Here is a 22975-nt window from a genome sequence, read left to right as displayed (position 1 = left end):
GCTGCACCCTCCACAACCAGACTGAAGGACGATGACTTGGAGTTGATGGGCCCTGGAGAAACACACTGTCCCCCAATATTCCCCAATAAAATAAAATAAATTTAAAAAACAAAACAAAAGGGTGTTCCCTTAAAATAAAATTTAAAAAATCTTCCCCTAGTAAAATTTCTTACCAAAAGGATGTGCTCTGATTGACTCTGCTATTTCATGCCACTTTTAAAAAGGAACAAGCATTTGTGAGCCAAGCACTTCTTTGTACTTTCTGAGATCGCTGTCTTGGTGTGTGTCCCAGCATCATTACTTGCCAACTATGTGGTCTTGGGCAAGTTACTGACTTTTCTGAGTCTTAGTTCCTCGTCTACAGTGGGGATGATAAAAGTATCCATCTCGTTGTGGTCATGTAAGATGCTTCGTGTAGTACTTGGCACAATGTAAGCCAGCCTGGAAAGTAAATATTGCCATTAGTTCTTAGTTTCCTTATCCTTAAAACAACTTACAAGGGAAATGAGGCTGTCCCTCTTTCACAAATTTGGAAATAGAGGCTCCGATGTGAAATAGCGTGCCTGGGATTTGCACTAAGGCCTGTTTGTTTTGAAAAGCACAACTGAAGATTGCCAACCAAAAAGTTGCTTATTGCACAAGTTGTCCCCTGCCCTTACTCCCTAGCAGCTACTTGGTTAAAAGCCATTTATCTTTTTAGGAAAGCAGGGGAAACAGTGCTGTTTGATTTTGCATTTCAGCATGTAGATGGAAAAAATTTATGTTGCAGGAAAGTGAGTTGGTGAATGAGAGTATGAACATAAAAACTCTTTTAAAATGTAGAAGGAAAGAAGAGAGAGGAAATAATGAGAAATACAGGGGCAAAGACGGAAGTTAAGGAACAAAGATGTAACTTACAAATGATTAGTCATACTCCTAATGGAGAAAATTGAAGAGTAGAAGCAGTAATAAAAATGTACTATGAAAAAGTTATTACATCCTGTGGACTGAAGCGAGATAAGAAGAGCCCTGGTAGCACTGTCTCTGAGATTGTAATTTTCTTTTCATGTTATCTATCCTAGTTAAAATTTTAAGCTTTCAAGAAAATAATTCTCATGCTTTTTCATCTGTGTCAGACCGTAGGGAAAATGTCAGAAAGTTACCTGGTTTATTTTATGAATCTCAGCATATCTCTAACCACTTAAAAATGACAGCACACACATACAAAAAAGCTGTAAATCAATCTTACTTATGAATATATGTACAAAAATGTGTACAGAATATTAAGGAGAATGCTAGTAAAACTGAATTGAACAGCATACTAAGTAAATTACCTTCTACAACCAAGTAAGATTTATCTGAGGAACTCAAGGAGAGTTAGTTATTGAGAAATATTAGTAAAGCTATTAAGAAAATAATATGATCCTGTAAGAATCAGTCAAACAGTAAGTCAATACTCAGTAGAACAATACTCATTCTGATTTAAAAAAACAAAAAATCAGAACTAGTAATGTACATCTCTCTAAATGGCAGCAGTGAGAAACTAGAAGCACCGTTTGTTAAAATCAGGCAAAGGATATCTACCTTGACCACTATTTAACAGTGAGAATTTTTTAGTCAATTAAATTTTTTTATTTTAAAATAATTATAGATTAACAAAGTTGTTAAAAAAAAAAAATGTACGGGAAAGTTCCCCCAGTAACATCTTACATTATAGTGTAGTTATACTATCAAAATCAGGAAATTCAATGAAATAGTCAAAGAAACTAAGAGATAAAAACTATTGGAAAGACGACAGTTCATAGGTAATAAGACTTAATTAGACAACCATAAGAGAATCAATAAAAAGTTTAAAGTAGATGAGAGTTAAGATCACCACAAAAAAAGTACAAAAATTAATGACTGTAGTTATTCAGTTAAAAATACAATGCAAAAATACCCCATTTATATCTGTGATATTGACAGAAGTTATCCTACCAAACTGTGTGCAAGACCTAGAGGAAAAAAACTTTAAAACGTTATTAAGAGATATGTTTGTGCATGTTATGTTCCTGGATTAGAAGAGCATCCAGAAGAACAAGCTGATGAACTAGCTTACTTAAAAAAAGAATTTGGAGGCTTTGCCCTACCAGGTATATTACAGTATGCTATAGCTTCACAATTCCTTATCCATGATTTCAAAATAAAAACTGAAAACCAGAAGTTTTTTTGTACGTTTGTAGCAAATTCATTTAGTAACAAAATCTGACCTGAATTGACACCAGGCTATTTGTAGTCTTTATACTTATTTCACTTAGTGGGAATACGCCTCCGTTTTACCGGCAGAATTAATGACTTTGGTTCTAGGGAGCTGCCCCAGCCCTTGCCGGGAACATTATCTAATAGACTAGAAGACCGAGCTCACAATTCTTGCCGATGTAGAATAGTGATCCTTGCCATCCCCGGGATATGCTTTCCTGAAAAATACCATGGATGTCAAAATACCATGGGTACCATTGTTGGGCAAGATGAAGATGTCCAAGAAGATACGGGGTTAGGGGGAAAAACAAAACCAAGATATGCATTTAAAAAGTTAATAGACTTTATTTTTTAGAGCACTTTTAGGTTTGCAGAACAATTGAGCAGGAAGTATAAAGAGCTCCCATGTTCCCCCTCCCCCAGTTTTCTCTTACTAACATCTTGCATTGGTGTCGTACATTTGTTGATGAACCAACATCTGTGCATTATTAACTGAAGTCCATAGTTTGTTTACATTAGAGTTCATTCATATTGTACATTCTATGGGTTTTGACAAATGTATAATAACGTGTCCACCATTACAGTATTATACCAAATAGTTACACTGCCCTAAAAATCCACTGTACTCTGCCTATTCCTCCCTCCTCACCCCCTAACCCCTGGCAACCACTAATCTTTTAAGTGTGCCTCCACAGTTTTGCCTTTTCAGAATGTCATATAGTTGGAATCATACAGTATGCAGCCTTTTCAGATTGGCTTTTTTCGCTTAGCAATATGCATTTAAGATTTCCTCCATGTCTTTTTGTGACTTGATAGCTCTTTTTTTTTAATTACCGAATAACATTCCATTGTATGGATCACAATTTATCTGTTCACTTACAGAAAGACATCTTGGTTGCGTCCATATTTTGGCAATTATAAGTAAAGCTGCCGTAAACATTTATGTTTAAGTTTTCGTTAGACGTAAGTTCTTAATTCATTTGGGTAAATACCAAGATGTGCAATTGCTGTGTTGTATGGTAAGACAATGTTTAGCTTTGTAAGAAACCACCAAACTGTCTTCCAAAGTAGCTATACCACTTTGCCTTTCCATCAGCAATGAATGAGGAAAAAATGCATTAAAATTATTTTCTTGAAAGCATAATACATTATAGAGAAAATCAGATCCAGAATTAAATAAGTATTAGATTGGTCCAAAAGTAATTGTGATTTTTTGCAATTATTTTCAACCTTTTAAACCTCAGTTACTTTTGCACCAACCCAATAGTATGATCTCAGTTGTCTTTAAGAAAAAGGCAAATAAAAGAACGGGAAGGAAGTACACAAGAATGTTAAATTGTTTCTTTAGTTGAGGATTATGTGCCTATTCCTGCCACTTTGTACGTTTCATACTTACTAGTTGTTAAACCATGAACAAATACTGCTTTTATAATTAGAATAGTGAAAAGAGGTAATCATTTCTCCTTTCTTCCTTTGGTGGTAGGAACCTGCAAATAGTCGTCTACCTCCTCACCTTATTGCACTTGACGCCACAATACCTGGATTTTTTGATGACATTGGGTATCTGGATCTCTTGCCATGTCGTCCCTTCGACACAGTTTTTATTTTCTATATGAAACCAGGTCAGAAAACAAACCAGGAGGTAAGATTTCCGAATTATGGGGTAATTTTTTATGCTCGTAAATACACAAAATTTTACATGGCTTGTGCTTATCCATAGTAGGAGATGTGTTATACTTGACGCTTAAAGAATCGTTGTGAACCAGTTCAGAAACTGAATTAATGAAAACTGGTGCTTGGAGTCCCCAGTCCTTTGATTCTCAGTTAGTGTGATTTAGAGCCGAGCTATAGCCTGTCTTTCTTCCTCTTAAGGAATTTAGATTCCTAAGACAAACTAAAGTACAGAAAGTTAGCCACAAAAAGCTAAAGCAAGGCCTGATTGCTTAAGAATAAAACAATAGCAGGAAGTATTTACTGAATCTTCCCTGGGCTCAACGTGCCCGGGGACAGAAGTGAATAATGAGTCTTTCCTCTTGAGCTCACCTTCTGGGTAATGTCACAAGCAAATAATTTCAGTTGAGGCATGCGTAGTGTGTAGTGAGAAATAACACCTGAAATAAAGGATAAAAAACAGAAGACTAAGTAAAGCACAGTTGTATGTGTGTGACAAAGAGACTAGGAGAAGGATGAAGAAAACTACTATAGATGAGAATGAAAACAGAAAATTGGCTGTTGGAAATGAGTAAGTGAAACATGGCCTAGGCAGGTAGTTACCGAATGTGACTAGGAAGGGCCACAGGAAGCTTTGTAAAGTACAGTATTCAGATACGTAGGGCACTGTGACTGGGAACTTTCTTGTAGTCATCCTAAGACCGTTAGCTACTCAAATTGAGCATACCTAAAGAAACTTAGCAAAGTTACTAAATCTTCATACTAGAAGCATTATTCCAAATTATTGGTGAGCTACTAGAAAACAAGATTGATTTATTGGAAAGTTTTTCTCATTTGAGGTAAGTGATTCAGTAAGTGTTTATTAAGTGTCTGCTGTTGGTAGGTGTCAGCGTTATAGTGGTGAACAAGATCTATGTGGCTTCTAGCCTTCTACAACTACTGTCTAGAAGGGAAGACAGAGGATTAAATTTAAAAAAACAGCAAATTATGCTAAGCATAGGAGCATATTAACAGCAGCCATAACAGGAAAACCTAATCTGGCTTTAACAAGGCATCCTTCAAGGAAAAGACCTTTAAGCTAGTGTGTGAGGTATGCATTGACACTAGGTAAAAAGGTAGAAGCAGGTTGTACTAACAAAGGAATAACATGCGTAAGGGCCCTGGAGGTAAGAGAGAAATCCGTCTTCACAAAATTCATTGTGGGGTCCAGTACGCGTGGATCTTGGGAGGATGTGGGCTGGTGGTAGCCAGAGATGAGACTGGTGGACTCAGCTTTTTGGAAGAGCCTCAGTAGAATTGGGTTAATTGCAGGGGTTGGGAATCTGTTTTGAAGGAAGTCTAATGCCTGGTTCAGATGAGAATAATGGGGCCATTTTTCTCCTACCTGTGAAAGAAGACACACACCCTTGAGGTAATACAAACCAATTTAGGTTCCTTAGCTGTCTAGGGACTGAGGGTGACTAGGAAACAATGAAGATTCTCGGAGGCCCCCTTGAGCGTGGCTGAGACCTGCTTTCCCTAGCTACAGTATAGATGTAAATCTACAGTATAGATGTAAATGAATTTCCGGCTACCAGCCAGTGGCCTTCAATTTGAACTTGACTCACTTACTGCATCTTGACTAACTTCAGAAATTGTTTATTGAAAAATTTGACTAATGAATACAAATTTTAATTGGAAAAAAACTAGAACTGACTATGAAGTCAGTTTCCTGGCACTTACAAGCATATGAAGGGATATGGGTGAACTAAAGAACTTCTCTTCTAAAGAGAAATGTTTAAGAGATGATGTGTTTGAGAGATGATGGCCCACCAGTGATGTCCAGTGGACTGAGAAGTAATAGATGTAACCCCCCAGATTTTGCTTTTATCAGGCCTCCTGATGGTCTTGACATAGATTAGCATTGTATGAACTGCATCAGTGATACGCGGACTGGCTGCATCAGTCTTTTGGAGGAACTTTTAAAGACAGTGATTCCAGGATCCTGCGTCTGCTGATTGCAATGCAGAAGGTCGAGTGGGCTAAGAGAATGTTATGTTTAAGAATCGTATGTTTAAAATACATTTACACACACACACACACACACACACACACACACACACCCTTGCCACCCCTTTTATTTTTAATTTATATGGGATGTCTCATTTTCTTTCCTTTAGCGTAGGCTTTTCAACAGCATCACTTCCTATTTGGGGCAGGCTACTTCTTTGTACTGGGAGTTGTCCTGTAAATAGGACATTTAACAGCACCTCTGGCCTCTACTCACTAGATACTTGTAGCGCCCCACCAGTTGTGGTAACAAAAATGTCTCCAGACATTGCCAAATGTCCTCTGGAGGGCAAACTCACCCCATGAAAACCAGGGGCTTTTCTTTTGAGGGGCAGTGAAAAACCCAGGCATTAAATTTGGAACTTAGTGAAGAGGGGAGAACCCCCTGGTCACTTCATTTTTTTTCTGGGATGGCTGCATTCATTCTCTTTTTTGGACTAAGAGAAGGATATTTTTACACTCATGTATAACTACATACCTATGGAATGTTTCTCACTAACCAGACAGTAACCTCTGTGAAGGCAGGGACATATTAATAGTATTTTTTGTTTACATTTAGTAAATATGTCTGGTTCAATAATTGTTTTGCTAGGTGGGGAACTAAGGGCTTTACTTGCAATATCACCCTTAATCTTCACAATGTTACTTTCCCCCACTTTATAGATGAAGAAACTGAAATAGGGAGGTTAAGAAACTTGCCGAAGGCACAGCCAAGATTTGAATTAAAATCTAACTCGAAAACATGCATTTTTAACTACAGTGACACATTCCCAAATTTATTCTGAGCTTAGACTTGATTTGTCAGCTACTTCAAAGCTAACTGATTGTTATGATTTATTTTGATATGCTCTTTTGTTTCCTTCATTATAGCTGATGATCGGTATGTTTTTCAGATTTTAAAGAATGTGGAGTCTTCCAGAAATGTTCAGCCACATTTCCTAGAATTTTTGCTCTCCCTTGGCTGGTCAGTAGATGTGGGCAGACACCCTGGTTGGACTGGGCATGTTTCCACCAGTTGGTCCATTAACAGTTGTGATGATGCTGAGGGACCCGAACAAGGTAAAGCTCATAACGGTCATTTGTTTTCTCTTGTTTCGTTACCCTTGGTTTCCCCCCTCACTATGCGTTTGTAGTCTTATTAAAAACAGAAACAGAAACCTGTAAAGGAAAAATCTTCTGCTAGTCCTAGTCCTCACATGAGGTCACTTAACAATAGTTTGTGTACTCTTCCAGCTATTTTCTGTGTATATGGGGGGAAAAAATCGTAAGTGAATAAATTTTACATATGAAGAGAGAGTAATTAATATGAAATGAATGGCTTATCACAAGGCTAGTAAGTTCTTTTTTATAGTTTGAGTAAACAAATTCCATTTTTAAAAACAATATTCTAATAAATTTAGGTTATCTGTAGCAACAATACAGTTTCCTAATAAGTGTATTTTGTCTAATAAATAACAGTTTTCTGTTAACAGATGTGTTCTGTAGACTTTGTGGCTATCATTAAAGGTTATATTCTTGGGATATTATATGAAAACCTTTTTAGTAAGCAGCTGACTATCTCTGAGAGATTCATGCCCATCTCTAAAATCCTCCTGAGGAAATGTCATCAGGATAACAAGTACCAGAGCAAGTATAAATTTAAACTTAAGACCTTTGCCCCACCTGGCTAATGTTCTTTGTTCTGAGGCCTCCTGCAGTCACTGGAAAGTTAATATTATCTCTCTGAAGTGGGTAATGCTTGCATCCAATGCTTTGAATTATCAGAGTCCTTCTGTCAACAAGATTATACTCTCACAACGTTTCCCATTAAATACCCCTGTGACTTGTGATCCGTAGCCCGTAGTTTTTTTCTAGTTTCAACCAAGGTTGAATCGAAAAAGTATTGGGGGATATATTCTAATTTTCATTTGCACATGTCCTTTAATATGTGCTTGAGTGTATTTATAGACTAAATTCCCACAAGGGGAACTGATAAAGGATATGCACGTTTTTCAGTTTGATAAATGTATCAGTTGGATGCTTATGGTTGCAAGTCACAGAAAACCTGACCCATACTGGCTTAGATTTTGGTCATTGATTGCCCCCTGTAACTGAAAGTTGCAGAGATTAGTGTATACTTTTGTTGTCACTTGATCAGCACTCCTATTTCTCTGCAATTTTCCTTTAGCTCTGCTCTCCATATGTCGGCTGTATCCCCAGTGTGGCTATTCTCATTGCAAAAAGGCAGTTCCAGCCTTTACATTCATGTACCACACTAACCTGAAGAGGAGAGAGAAAAAAAAAAGAGGAGAGAGTAGCTGGGTCTCAGAACCTCCCTAGTCCCCAATCCTGAGATACGCAGTGATTGGACCACCCCAGACCTGTTGCTATAGCGGGAGAGATGGAATGACCCTGATAGAGAAATATAGACAAAGTAGAACTGGTGTGAAGGGTCAGTCCCCCCCACAGTTCATGCCTGCTACAGACAGAGTAGGGGAGGGGAGAGTGGGTATTGGGGCAGTAACCATAGCAGCTACTACAGTAGATGCGAAATACCTTCCCAGCATCTAAACCAGGAGTCGGCAAACTACAGCGTATGCCTGTTTTTATAAATAGTTTTATTGGAACTCAGCCACTCTCATTTATGTATTGTTTATGACTGCTTTCATGCTACAGTGGCCAACTTGAGTACTCGTGGCAGAGACCACATGGCCTACAAAGCCTTTTTCACTCTCTGAGCCTTTACAGGAAAAGTTTGCTAACCTCTGGTCTAACCTTCCTGTTTGCCACATCCTCACCAACATTAGGTATCTTCCAATCTGTTAAGTGAGAACTTTTCTATTTTCAGTTATGATTGAGTTTTAGTATCTTTTCATATTTTTATTTCTTTCCTGAGAACTTCTTTCCATTTCCTTTTTGCAAACTTTTGTCAGGTTGTTGGTCTTTGATGTATTACTACTGGCAGGACATCATGTTCATTTTAACGGAGGACTGTACTAACTCAGGAAATGTTACCATTGTTAGTGAATGTTGCTGGCTTAGAGCAGATACTATTACTAAAACTGCCTGTACATTTTATATCACTGACCACTGTGGGAAGGGGAATAGAAGCAGAGCTGAGAAGGAGCAGCAGAGAGAGACCAGGGATAGAAAGGCCTTGAAAACAAGAGTACACACACTCAGACACCTGCTCTGACTCCCTGCAGAGGGACTGGTGGCCTTGTTCCCCTCGATTATTACCTCTTCCCGAAAGACTGTTCCTTTAATCTGCCTCATACAGGTGAGCCAAAGGCCCCGCTAATCAGAAGTGGTCTGATTCAGAGTCGTTTCAGAAATGATGTAAGATTTTATAACTTAAAGTTAGTGTAAAGACATTTAATGAACGTTTATAGTGTATTCTTACACACTAACTGGTTGTTGTTGGAAATTTACATTCTATCTATTACTTCTTTATTAACTAATTAAAATTTCATGAAGCAGGATGAAATTGGGGTTTTCCTGCTTTTTGGAGCAATAATGCAGTGTTTCTCATTCCTAGATGAAGTGATTTCCTCCGAAGATGTCGGGGCTAACATTTTCAATGGACAGAAGAAGGTGCTGTATTATGCTGATGCCCTTACGGAAATAGCTTTTGTGGTTCCTTCTCCTGTGGAGTCCTTAAGTAAGAGCATGATTTATGTGGTGCTGCTTTAGGATCTATTTTTGTATCCACTGGTTTGTGCAGTATTATTGCATTGGGAGAGATTCTGAAGGCATTCTTTTGCCTCTAAGGCCTGATAGCTTTTAGATTATGCAAAGGTACAGGACATTAGGAATTCTTAAGGAAAATAATTAAAGACAAGCACACTGCCCTTCTAATAATAATCTTTAAATAGTGAAGGAGACCCACTTCAACCCATTTTTGTCTTTTTAAAATCTAATCAATACATAGAAGCCCTGTTTTTCAGTTTTCTCATTTCTTTCACTAATTATGTGTGAGCCTCCACGTACTTCCCTTCTTCCACGTGGGAGTCTTTATATGGAACCCCACAAAACCTTACAATTGGAAGGCTCTTGTGGCGGCCTCCAGCTGATCTAACACCGAGCACGAGAAACTTCAGCAACCTAGAAAAGATAGTGATCAAGCCTGTTCTTCAGGATCGGGAGTGACTGATTACTATTCAGTGAGAACTCATAGTCTTATTTTGCCTAAAATCTTTGCTTCTTGCAAATTAAGTCCATTTCTTAGTGCCTGACCAGGCAGTAGGCGGAAAACTACCTTCTTCATTGAGACCATCCATAGGATGGGAAGCTGCACGTCACATTTTCAGTCTCATCTCCAGGCTACTGACTTTTCATGTGCTCTACTTTCGCAGCCTTCTCACCTTGGTACTTGGACCCTTAATTTCCTACTCTAGGCCCCTCCCTGTCTCTGTGGGGACATTTGTGTCCCTGGTAGGAGCGGCCTTCCATGGGCTAGGTCAGTATCTTGGCTGCTGTTTGCCGTTGTGTCAGGGCTGTGATCTACCACCTAATTCCAGAAGCCAGGCCTCGTCTGTCTTCTGTGGGCCGAGTCCTGCCTGGTGTCTCTGGCCCAGCCTGTTTGCACCAGCCCAGTTCTAGAGCTGGGTCAGTGTCCTTGCACTGTAGTTCCCACAGTTGAGCTTCACCTCCTGTTATGGAACATCCTCTGTGCCAACTGTGCCCCCGTCTGTCTGTATTTTTGTTTTTTCTAACTCTGTGTGTGCTTCCAGCCAGATGACTCCTTAGTCACAGAGACTCGGTCCTGTAGCTTTGGGATGCCCTAGTGCTACTCGGCACCATGCTACATGATTGAATGTATAATCAAAATAATTTGGAGAATAACAGATGGCTTTTATTATATTCTACATCTGAAAAGTCAAATTGATTTATTTTCTAGTCTTACCTTATCCTGGAGAGCAGGAGCCAGCAAACTACAGCACATAAGCCAAATTCAGAACACCAAGAGGGGCTTTTACATTATTAAAGGGTTATAAATCAAATACAAAGAAGAATATGCAACAGAGACCTATATAGCCAGCAAAGCCTAAAATATTTATTACCTGACCCCTTGCAGAAAGTATGCCAACTCATGCTCTAAAAGCAATGCTTTGCTTAAGGGACTTAGCTTAGACGATTAGCATTAGTTTAAACACTTTTGCTCCAAAGAAGTAGTAGGTATTATAATAATTTTTTTTCTTTACCTTCATAGCTGATTCATTGGAAAGTAATATCTCAGACCAAGATAGTGATTCAAATATGGATCTTATGCCAGGAATCCTGAAACAGCCATCCCTAACACTTGAGCTTTTCCCTAATCACACAGACAATCTTAATTCCTCACAAAGGGTAAGTCACTTTATTGATGTATATCCAAAAATTTGTAGTGCAATGGGTGTAATTTTAGGATCATGCCTGAAAAGCTTTTAACTTTAACCCAGAGAGTAATTATAGCTGTACTCATTCACTGGTGTCCTCATTTTTAAAAATCGAATTTTCACAGTTTTCTTTTTTCCAGCTTGCAACAAATAGTTCATCCTAAGACAGCCTATGTGGCTTTTCTTGATTAAGCCATTCTGGTACCTGCTTGGTTGTCTCACCCATTTCTTCTCAAGCCTAGGTTTTTAATTTGGTCCCAAAAATAACCACTAAAGGTACGACAGTGGCTCGACACCTTTAATCACGCGACATTCAACTTAAACAGGTCTGGCTACATAGAAGCGGTAGCAGTTTGGAGAATAGCCCAGTGAGTGAATGAACATACTGAGTGAGGCACACAGCAGCTACTGTTAATACAAGAAGAGAGCATTTTGCTTTTATACTTTTTTCTTACCGTGTCACTGGATGTTATGTCTTTACCTGTGTTTTCTCCTCACATTACCTCTTAATCCTTACTGGAAAGGAACCAGTTAAGTGAAAGCAAGAGTACGGGATCAGTTCCTAAGTGTAAGAAGATTGATTTTTAAAAAACACACAAAAATAACAAAGACCAAAGAAGTATATACTTGACAGAAGCCATGCCTCCATTGTACAAGATTTTAATTTGGCTCCTTCCACAGCAAAAATTATTTTTAACAGGAGAATATGCTTAAAGTATATGGGAGAAGTTTTCCCCTTTAAAATTGATTTAGGAAAAACAGTTAAGTTGTATAGGATTCTCTGAAATAGACTGATTTTGAAAATCCAGAGTTGCTATATTTAAAAATGTTTCACAGAATACAGTTTGGAGATGAACAAGTCCGTGTTGGGTGGCAATGCAGGATTTTAGCCAGATCTCATAGTCAGAGATTGGCTGCCCTTGTACTCATTTTCTGACTGCCAGCATAGTTATTCCTTAACATCCAAAGACTGACAACTCTTAAAGCACATTGCTTTTACTTATCACATACTTTACCATAGACTGCTAACAAACTAAAAAAAGAAAAGTGACCATTATCTTAATAGAAGCAAAAACAAAAAAACAAAAAACTCTTTAGCAGTGTTGGAGGAAAAAAGGTCAGTGTGTTAGGCAGAATTCTATGACCACCTCCAGTGACTCTGCCCTTGTATAATGTCATCCGCTTGCATGTGGGTGGAACCTGTGAATATGATGAGATAGCCTGTGATTGTTACATTATATGGAAAAGGGATTTTGTAGCTATAATTAAGGTTACTTTGAGTTAATCAAAAGGGAGATCAATCTAGGTAGGCCTGACCTACTCACAGGAGCCCTTTACATCTAGGATTGGAAGTCAGAGATGGAGAAAGTCAGAGATTCAAAGCTGATCAGGAGCGACGATGCTAAGAAAATAGGCTCTGAGTAGGTTGCATGTCTGTCACTACTTTGAGGGAAAGCTCTTTTTCAGTCATTTTCTGTGAATTCCACAATGGCAACAGGAATCAGGGGAATTGATTGCCATGGTCTCTGGTCATCTAGGAAAGACGTGTATATTTTTGTGCTAAGAAAGCAGTTTTATTTTTAAAATTCAACGTAAGTGTGCAATTCTTTCTCTGTACACATAGCGTTGTTTAGGACTTTAGCATTAACTCAGCTCTGCTTCATGCCCTAACAGTGATGGGACTCAGTGTGCCACGCCAGTTGCTGGGGAACCACATAGTCCTATTAGCCTTTCAAAGAAACTTAAAGCCAGTTGGGTGGGCAGGGGAGCCACAAGCAAACGGTGCCTAATAGTGAAGACTTAAGCAACTTTTCTTTTTCGTTTTTGCTGACAAGAAAAAGGGATTTTTGTGCCCTCAATTGCAGTTGGTCTGAGAACTAGGAAGAGTTTGCGGATGGGACATTTAAGAGATAAGGCTCCCAGGCAAATCAGCAGTGTTGCTGTGATGGAGAAGCATGCTGCTTTCTGGCCGTGTGGAGAGACTCAAGTCCTTCAAGAGCTTGTGAAGACATTCCCGCAAATTTTATTTTTATTTCTATCAATTGTGATTGTTCGGTATTCCTTACCTTTTTTCCCCTTGAGGATTTTAGACCTTCAGTTCCTTGTTTTAGATTGAGGCTTGATAAGGAGAGAAGCCAATTAAGAGCTTGGTGGCAAATGTCTTTCAGACTTTTTTTCTGAACTGATTTCCCATGACTTACTACTTACGTCACTGGGCAGCTTGATACATGTATGGTTGTAGCTTTATTAAGCCTATTCTTTTATTCTTTCTCCCCCTCTTCTGCTTTTCTCTGCCTCATGCAGCTCAGTCCCAGTTCCAGAATGAAGAAGCTGCCTCAGGGTCGCCCTGTGCCTCCCCTCGGACCTGAGACAAGAGTTTCTGTAGTCTGGGTAGAACGCTATGATGATATAGGTACTGTATAAGGGCTCTGCCCGTACGTGCAGTTACAGCAGAATGACAGTGACTTGGTAAATGTCTAAAGGGAGCAGCAGCACGGGCGCGGTGTGGCGGCCAAGGGCTGGCACTGGAGTTTGGCAAGCCTGGGTTTGTATCCCGGCTCCACCACTCACTCATTTCCTTAGCCTTAGATGACTCGTTGTTAAATGGAGACACTCATGGTACCTATTTATTTCATTGTCGTGAAGATTTGATGAGTCAAGTGGATACAGAGTCTTTAGCTGTGCGTGGTGTGACAGTTAACGGTTTGTTCCCATTTGGTCCCACTTGCCCCAGGACCTCTGGAAAGGGGGTGGGGGTGGGTACATTTCCCTCATCCTCTTCCCACGAACCCTCCTGTCTAGTTTTAGTGTGAAGATTCATTTGTCCTTAGGAACTCTGCTGTGGATAACTTCCTTGTAACTTTTATATCAGCAACATAAGAGCATTAGAAATGCATATTTAGCCTAGACTCTCATCCAGCTCAGAGTTTGTGGGAAAGTGTGATAGCTGCTTTCCAATCCCTCCAAAACCCTTTCCAAGCCTACAGATTATGTTCTGTAAAAATCTCTGCTTTAGATGAACTTGGCAGAAGTATGTCTTGAGGGAGAATTTTTGTATTTGTGAGGAACAGTTAGGATTATGCATTGTAGGAGAGCACAGTCATATGTTTGTTGCTTGCTTGTGTAAAGAGATTAAAAAATTAGATTTCCTATTATTTGTTTGGGAAGTAGGAGGGAGTATTAATTGTAATGCTATTATTTTCTTTCAGAAAACTTTCCCCTCTCAGACCTGATGACAGAAATCAGTACTGGTGTGGAAACTACTGCAAATAGTAGCACTTCTCTGAGGTACACTCTTATTTGCTGGAAGTTTATCAGCATGTCTTTAAGTATAGAGAAACCTATTTTTTAGAGTATGTTGATTGCAGTTTAATCAAGAAATAGATAATGAAACAGAAGGAATGAAGGCAATAATAAACATAATTAGAGAAAAAGAAGTTGGTAGATAAATGCACAAGGTGATCAGATTAGCAGGATTTTTAAATGGCATAATTTTAACTGCTGCTTTGCATGTATCTGCAGCAAAAGAAAACATGAAGGCAATTAAGTATTAATGAAGACTGTAATGACAGGGTAGCAATGTTAGATAGACATAATGGAGTTAAACTGGTCAAAACATTCTGGGTAGATAGTTAAAATAGCCTCATCAAATGAGCTATTTAATGGAAAAGTATTTCTAGTTAAAATAGCCTCATCACATGAGCTATTTAATGGAAACGTATTTCTAAGTAAAATGCAATACTAACTTTATTATAATGTTAAGATTTCTATTGTGGCATGCAAAGGATAAAAAGAAAATAATATGATTGCAAGAATAGTAACAATGTATCTGTATAGGCATTATAGTTCCAAGGCTTTTTGCTTGCCTGTTTTTGATTGAAACACATACTTTAAAATAACTCCAGCGGGACAATTATCATCTTCGTTTTACAAATGAGATAAAATAGGCTCATAGAGGTGCCTCGGCATCACATGTTCAGTAAATAAATGAGAAAAAGATCTGAACCCAAATGCTAACCTCATTTCGCACATCTCAGTAGAGCTACCCTTGATATTCAAGCTAAACTTGATATTTTGATTTAGAGTAAGTGCCCTTCTATTTACATGATCTGATTTGTATTGCATGTAAGAAGAATTTAGTCTCACATTGTTAAATGATTGTTGTAGGAATGAAGTAAGTAAAGATGATTTATTTTAACATTTCACAATTTCTAGAAGAGGGCAAGTCATTCTTAAAACTTTGTATTTTTTATGCAGAAGTATTTTAAAGTGAATTACAGGTATCCTAACATTCTAATTACATCAGTATGCATCTCCAAAAAATTAAGAACACTTTTCCAATAAAGATGACATTATCACAATAATAAAGTTACTAACAATTCCTTAATTTCATGTAGTAACCAGTTTATATTCACATTTATCCATTTTCTCTAAACATCATTTACAGATAATTTGTTCAAATGAGAATCCACTTCAGGACCTTGCATCTTGTATTGTTTCAGTCTCTTTTAATCCGGAACAGTCCTGTTTTTACTTTTTCTCCATGACACTGACTTACTAAAGAGACTAGAGTAGTTTTCATGAGATGGACTTTTCTAGAACTAGTTTGGAAGAGAACTTTTAAGTGTCTTGTACTTTTTAAAAATATTTTTAGGTCAAAAATTCTCAGACTGTACAATTTGTATTTTATTGGTAGATTAGTGAAGTTTAGAATTTGTCTTGGGAGCAGAATTAGTATAGGATCGATTTTTATTTAACGTCTTAAAAAATTGCCTCACTGTTGCTTTGGCCAAAATCTCTTTACCTGCACAGAAAGAACGCTCACCATGTTGCAAAAGGAAAAAACAACCAACCCTGACATGTAGCCCCACAGAGTCACACAAGTACCTATAGATGCATTGGCATGTCCCAGACACATTAAGGTGTCATTCAGTTTTCCAAAGGTACAGTTGTTGGCTATAGTGCCCATTATCTGTCAGCGGCTTGGATGACTTTGGCTCAGCCAAGATGTGGTCATTGGTCACCTCTGCTGAGGAGGCCCTCCCAACCTCCTCCCTCCACCCCTGAAAAAAAATGACATCGGGGGTTCCCATAATGGACTTGAGCTGTACTCTCACTTGTCTGTCAGCGTTGGCTGTAGTGGAATTCCCTGCACTCGGAACAGCCCCTTTTCTTCTCTGTGAGGAGGAGGAGCTAAGTGAAAGGCCCGTAGTTGGGTGCTAGGTTTGCAGCTCCCCACAATAGATTTCTCTGGCCTTTTCTTCCACCCTGTGTTCCAGTAGTTCTCTAAGCACATTTTTAGTGCCTTTTTTGTCAGGTTAACAAGCCTGAGCCCAGTGATGGTATTTAGGGTCAGGTATTGGCAGGAGCTTCATCCTGGGCCCCCAGAAAGAGGACTCTGAGCAGACTGACCTTCTTGGCTCTTCTCAAACACTGCTTGGCAACAAGTCCCCGTGGTATTCTTGTATGTACGTGAGGGACTTCAATCCTTGATTATCTGAGGTAAAGAAAGTTTTCTTTTCTTAAGATCTACCACTCTCGAAAAAGAAGTTCCCGTCATATTCATCCACCCGTTAAACACTGGATTATTCCGGATAAAAATTCAAGGAGCCACTGGAAAATTTAACATGGTCATCCCTCTTGTGGATGGGATGATTGTCAGCAGGCGAGCACTTGGTAAGGTCTTCACATGCGGCTGACGGGTTAAGAGTTCTTCTATTTCTCTATTTCTCGTTAACTTTTTTTTTTTTTTTTAAAGGTTTTATTGGGGAAGGGGAACAGGACTTTACTGGGGAACAGTGTGTACTTCCAGGATGTTTTTCCAAGTCAAGTTGTTGTCCTTTCAATCTTAGTTGTGGAGGGTGCAGCTCAGCTCCAGGTCCAGTTGCTGTTGCTAGTTGCAGGGGGCACAGCCCACCATCCCTTGCGGGAGTCGAACCGGCAGCCTTGTGGTTGAGAGGATGCACTCCAACCAACTGAGCCATCCGGCAGCTCAGCTCAAGGTGCCATGTTCAATCTTAGTTGCAGGGGGCACAGCCCACCATCCCTTGCGGGACTCGAGGAATCAAACTGACAACTTGTGGTTGAGAGCCCACTGGCCCATGTGGGAATTGAACCGGCAGCCTTCGGAGTCAGGAGCATGGAGCTCCAACCGCCTGAGCCACCGGGCCGGCCCTCTCTTTAACATTTTTATGACCCCAAAAGAAGTAGAAATAAAGAAACAGTGACAATACTTAATAGGTCCCACATGTGAAAAATGCTGTGGTCTTGGTAAAAAGGAAGCATGTTTAGTTTTGTTCCGAACTGCTTCATCTAGTGCGTATGAGTAGAACTATAGTTCACAAGCTTCCTATTGGAAAATGAAGATAGTTGTTTGTAATCCAGGGCAGGAAGTGGGTTTTCAGACCAGATTTTGATTCTGTTTTTCCTTGCCATTGTGTGTTTCTCTGACAGTTTTGTCTTAGTGGAGCTCCGTCCTTGTCTCCGGGGACGGGCCATTTTGCAAATGGAACGAAACGATACAGTTAGAGTTTGAGGAGAGTGGTTCACATCAGTACTGACGGTTCACCTACCTGACTGGTTGTTCACACTGATTTTAAAACCCTCTGTTTTCAAGGTTTCCTGGTGAGGCAGACTGTAATTAATATTTGTAGAAGAAAGAGACTGGAGAGCGATTCCTACAGTCCGCCACACGTCCGCCGGAAACAGAAAATCGCCGACATTGTCAACAAGTACCGGAACAAGCAGTTGGAGCCAGAGTTTTATACTTCGCTCTTCCAGGAGGTTGGACTCAGAAGCTGCAGTTCTTAGACCACTGTCTGTCTAAGACTCTTGAACTTCAGTTTGGGGCCATAATATCTATCAAAGCAAAACAATTGAATAGGTGATCACTGTAAAAATAAAAACCATCACTCCCCAAGAGCTTACTGTTTAATCACCAGATAGAAGAAACATTATAAACCCATTTGATAGAAGACTTCTGGCTTTCTAGTGAAATGGGCTCCCAGACACAATCATACTCCTGCTGGTAATGATGATATACATTTTAGCCATAAACTTCCTTTTTAAAATGACAATTTTAGTTAAATCTAAGCCTTTTGAGGAGAAAGGCTTTTATGCATCTCAGTTAAACGTGCATTGGTAGTATCAAATTTGCAAATTAGAAGCTGAAGATAGTTTTATACCTCACTTTTTAGGAGGTTGTGTCCAAAATTAAAATCTGTCTCAGAATCTTCCAGGACATTTAAAGACTCTTGTTGACAGCGTGGAGGAGAAGGAAAGAAATCTCATCTTTCTGCTCGCTCGTAGGTCCATTTGTCATCCAACTGTCCAGCTGACAGAAAAGAACATAAATGTTTTCTGCTCAGATAAGAAGTCTGACATTAAAATATTTCATTCTCTCTCCAATTTCAAAAAGTTGTTGTTCTCATCAATGCACAGACCTGACTGAAGGCCTTAGTTTCTGGGCAGCCCAGGAACAGATCCAAAATGGAGGCACAGCCCTGTCCTTTACTGGGGGTACAAATGGAGTTTGTGGGGCTAAATGCTATGACAGCAGCGATGCCTCCACTTTCGGCAGTGTTGTCCAGCTCGGTGATACAATGACAGGTTAAACATTTGTAATTCTTGGTAATTTCTTGGTTACATAGTAAGAAATGTAAATTTACAACAAGGATTGAAAATTATTTGGTTTTATCCACTGTCTCTTATTTCAGGACCAAGCAGGAGACTGCAGTAGTTTATGAAGGATTCTAATTTGTGGTTCAGGAAATAGCCTCTCACAGCTACTAATTCAGATCTCTCCCAGAGAGCTACTGGATTCCATCATCATTGACAAACATTAGTGACCACCCTTTCGGGCGGCTGCTGTTAGAAATGGCTGTTGTTTTCATTTGGAAATTCTTCTGTTACCTCGCTGCTACTTTTCTGCCAGGGATAAATGTTTTGAGGCGGCCAGACCCAGAACTTCCTTACAAAGATTCCTGTTACAGTGCTAGAGTATACACCGCTCATTTCTCCTATTCTTATGTGCGTTCTTCTTTATTAAGATTATTTTATGTTAAGACAAGTGACATTTAAAGTCCAAAGAAGAGTGATCACAGTTGTATAGGGGTGATTTCACACTTGAATTCTGATGTCAGTAGATACCGTAGGTGAGGGCTACAGTGGCCTGTTTGGTTTGATGTTTTGGTAGTTTAATTAGGGGGTGCGGGATAGTGTAGGGCCTAAATCCCTGTGCAGATATTTTTGTTCCAGAAGTGTGTATTTTTTGTCATCTGTAAGCAAGAAATGTGGGCATAATGGCTCTTGGTTTTAAGTTTGCCGTACTTTTCTTCGTGTTTGTTTTAAGCTCAGGTAAAAGAAACCTCCACCTTCTATGACTCCAGTTTCCATTCAGGTATAATGTTTTTCAGTAATTGATTTTCTTTTTCATTTGGGCAATAAATTGATATTTCGAGATGGTAGCATGGGGGAAGGGGATTATGATAAAGTTTAGCAAGTTCTACCCTGAAAATGTTTTCATAGCTCAGCCGGTATAAGGTGAGGTTTAACAACTTTCATGGAAATTCCAGATTGATGGTTCAAGGGGAAAATAGGCCCTTGTTCTAGTGGACGTGAACAAAGAAGGCTTGTGTAACTCATAACATTCCAGAGGTTAAAAATAACTGATGTAGGTGTACTTCCCTCAGTGTGATTTTTCAGATAAAACTTTTACCTTTGGCTTCGTTTTACTGTCAGAAAAATGTACCGTGGTGTGCATGTCGGGGGTGGGCTTCCTGGTCCTTTAATTTACTCTAATTTCTGGCAAGTTTTTGTAATTCGAATGGCTTTGGTAAGTGAATAGCTGTGTTGAATGCAGTTTGTGATCTGAAAGACTTTATGGTCTCCCAGGAAGGAGGGGTGGATTCAGGACGGTGCAGCCCCCAAAGGCATGAAGCCCCAGCATGTGAGACACAAACAGTGTAGGACCGCCAGTTCCTTCCGCTCAAAACAGCATCGACCTGAAAGGAGCATTGAGGACCCTTGCACCTTTCACTGGTATGGGCTTGAGTTCATGGTCACTGAGTTCACCCAACTGCCCTTGTTAAGAGTCTTTGAGTAGAAATAACCGCGGAGCGTATTTCATCCCAGTGACAGTCTTTAGTCGTCCACGTGGTAGGTTTGCTAGCATGTGATCTTAACCTTTGGGGCGAAGCCAGGACGGCTTGGGCCGTGGCTTAAACAGTTTAGTTGCTGCATGTGACAAGCGCACCAGGAGGTGGGTGAGCATGGCATTCAGTGACAGGGAAAGCGTCACCCAAGGGACAGAGGCAGGTAGTCCCTCCACTCCTTTCCCACATTTGGGGGATGGAGGCTTTCTCCCTCCTCTAGCTGGGAACTCTGAGGACAGTGAGGGGGGCTTTTGTCAGGTTTAATTCTTTCCTTGTTCAGCTGCTCTCCCTTTTGTCCAGTGCTTCCTCCTCCCCCTTTCCTCCCCCTTCTGGCCACTGGCCTTTTGACTGGAATGGTTACAAGGTAGATTGACCGCCTCCTGCCCTGCCCTCCCCACACACACGGGCGCGCATGCGTACATCCATGCTGCCCTCCGTTTCCCAGTCCTCCACTTCAGGGCAGCCCATTCTCCTCTGGACTCACTTATAAATACCAAAACCTACATCTTTGGCCAGTAATGTCGTGAGGCCTCCACAAATGGTTACTTCTGCCCACACTGAGGAAGTACTTGTCAGGCTCTGCAGACTGGTGTTTAGCGAGGCAGCGTCTTCGAGAGTATTTATTTCTGCTGGAAGGTGGAGCTTTACCCAGAATGGGAGTCAGCCTTGCTCAGATGGGTTTTGCAGTAGATGGTTAAAAATGTATTGAAGGTAATTTGACACTCCTGCTGGCAGTAGTTCTCCATTCAGCATTTAAAAATCCATTCAGGTTATGTCTTCATAAAAAAAAATTGATTTCTATGTTTACATGAAACAACGAGTTGTGTTAAATGGTCTGTTGTAAGGATTTCCATGACAGCCTCTTTTCCTGAGATGGAGAGATGGGAGGTAATCCACCCGCTCAATGTGGAATTAAACTGTGGGTTCTCAGTAGCTAAAGAAGCCATGTACTGTATAGTGTTTTTCTTAGGGTATCAACTCATGTTCTTCAGATGCTTTTTTTGTTTTTTAATGGTGAGGGAAAAGGTATAATTTGGGATTCCACAGTGCCTTGCATACAGTAGGCGCCCAATAAATACTTGTTGAAGCAAATGAAGTTTCCCAAGTCCTTGTCTCTTGCAGTGACCAACATCTTTCTCCTCCGAAGGGCTTGGCAGTTGTGGCTAAAAATAAGCAGTATCATTCTGTGCTTAAAATCATATATACAATTTGTATGAATTTCGGTATGTTGCCAAGACATGATCTTTTTCTTATTGTATTTTCTGTAAATATTTCTGGCACTGAACTGTAAAGTAAAGGTGAAATGTAAATATGAAGGTGCACTCGTGTCCCCTCGCCTCCTGTGTTTTCTCTTCGTTGGTGAGGGAAGAAGGCCCAGAGGCTTGTTTGTATTTATGCCGATCCTTTGTCCAGAAGAAACCCATGGAATATTGAATGTAATACATTTAGTCAATTAAATTTTAAGGAGATTCTTATCTAATAACGTCGTGTGTGCTTTTGGTTTCAGGCCGGGGGAGTTGGCTCCGGCATGGGTGTTCCTAATTTGCTCTTCCCAGGGGGGTTCTGCTTTGGCCGTCCTTCATAATTTAGGTCTGGGTTTTCACCCTGGTTGTGTCGGGTTTCATCAAAGTATTCAAAATTCGATTAATTTTAAAAGATGGCTTCCTATACTGGGAGGAGCTTGTATAATTAAAGCACTGCCAACAGAGGCCCACCTTGCAGAGGCTGGCAGTTGCCAAGGGGCTGGCTGGCTGTGTGTTGGGAACACGGAAATGGCAGCCGTGCTCTCTGCCTGCAGAAAATCTGAGTTCTGCCAGGGCTGGTCAGTCAGGAAAGGGGAGAGGCGCAGAGAGGTGATCACCGCCCCTTTGAATAGAGTTGGCTGCAGAGGGTTCCATGGGTCCAGATTAGCACTTTAATGCCTAGATCATACATAGTGGGGTGGTGGTACCATTTGAGGAAACTGATGTGTGCCTTTGCGGAGAGCCACCCCTCCAGCCTAGCGCTGACCATATGACGTCACCCTGAAGTGCGCCTGGGAACTGCGTCCCCTGCAGGTGTGTGTCCACACCTGCTCTGCCAGCTCACCATAGGACCCCCAGGTGGGCCCTCGTGACCAGGGAAGCTTCTCCCTAGGCTGACTGCACTGTGGCCCTGTTTGTGGGTCTGGCAAGAAAATGTGTGTGCAAGCCTTTCCCATCTGTGCTGTCCAGTTCTTTCTGACCCCAGCCCCTTCAGGACCCAGTGCCTAGAAATCACCCCCAACCCAGACAAGACCACCTAGCGCCTCGTCTTGACCTCGCTCTTGAGTGGCACAGCCCACCTGGGCACTGTGCTTCTTGCACACATTCTAATACCATCTGTCCAGACTTCCTTTTCCAGGAACTCCGGTCATCCCTCAGCTGGGCTAAGACTCCCTCTAAACACACTGGTCCTCCAAGCCCCAGCTTTTTCCCCCTCTCCCCTCCCCTCTCCATCCCGTTTTTACTGTGGCTGGCCCCACCTGCCATTCTCCCTGGGCTGGTGGCT

At 40.5% G+C, this 22975-nt stretch overlaps 1 protein-coding gene across 7 annotated transcripts in view; it reads left to right on the top strand.

The window, feature by feature from the left end:
- Positions 1-21929, top strand: part of RALGAPB (Ral GTPase activating protein non-catalytic subunit beta) — an 86784-nt gene extending 64855 nt beyond the window's left edge. For all 7 annotated transcript variants that reach the window (XM_019750223.3, XM_019750217.3, XM_019750222.3 and 4 more), the window contains 8 exons: positions 3701-3859; positions 6831-6996; positions 9455-9577; positions 11129-11265; positions 13599-13707; positions 14504-14582; positions 16822-16970; positions 17911-21929. In XM_019750223.3, the coding sequence (XP_019605782.3) occupies positions 3701-3859; positions 6831-6996; positions 9455-9577; positions 11129-11265; positions 13599-13707; positions 14504-14582; positions 16822-16970; positions 17911-18104 (1116 nt within the window). In that variant the 3' untranslated portion in view covers positions 18105-21929. The remainder of the gene's footprint in view (positions 1-3700; positions 3860-6830; positions 6997-9454; positions 9578-11128; positions 11266-13598; positions 13708-14503; positions 14583-16821; positions 16971-17910) is intronic.
- Positions 21930-22975: the final 1046 nt, after the last annotated feature.

This window comes from Rhinolophus sinicus, chromosome 13, assembly GCF_057876585.1.
Source record: "Rhinolophus sinicus isolate RSI-liver-muscle chromosome 13, RSI-T2T, whole genome shotgun sequence".
NCBI classification, from domain to species: domain Eukaryota; kingdom Metazoa; phylum Chordata; class Mammalia; order Chiroptera; family Rhinolophidae; genus Rhinolophus; species Rhinolophus sinicus.
This window is presented reverse-complemented; position numbering and strand designations above follow the sequence as displayed.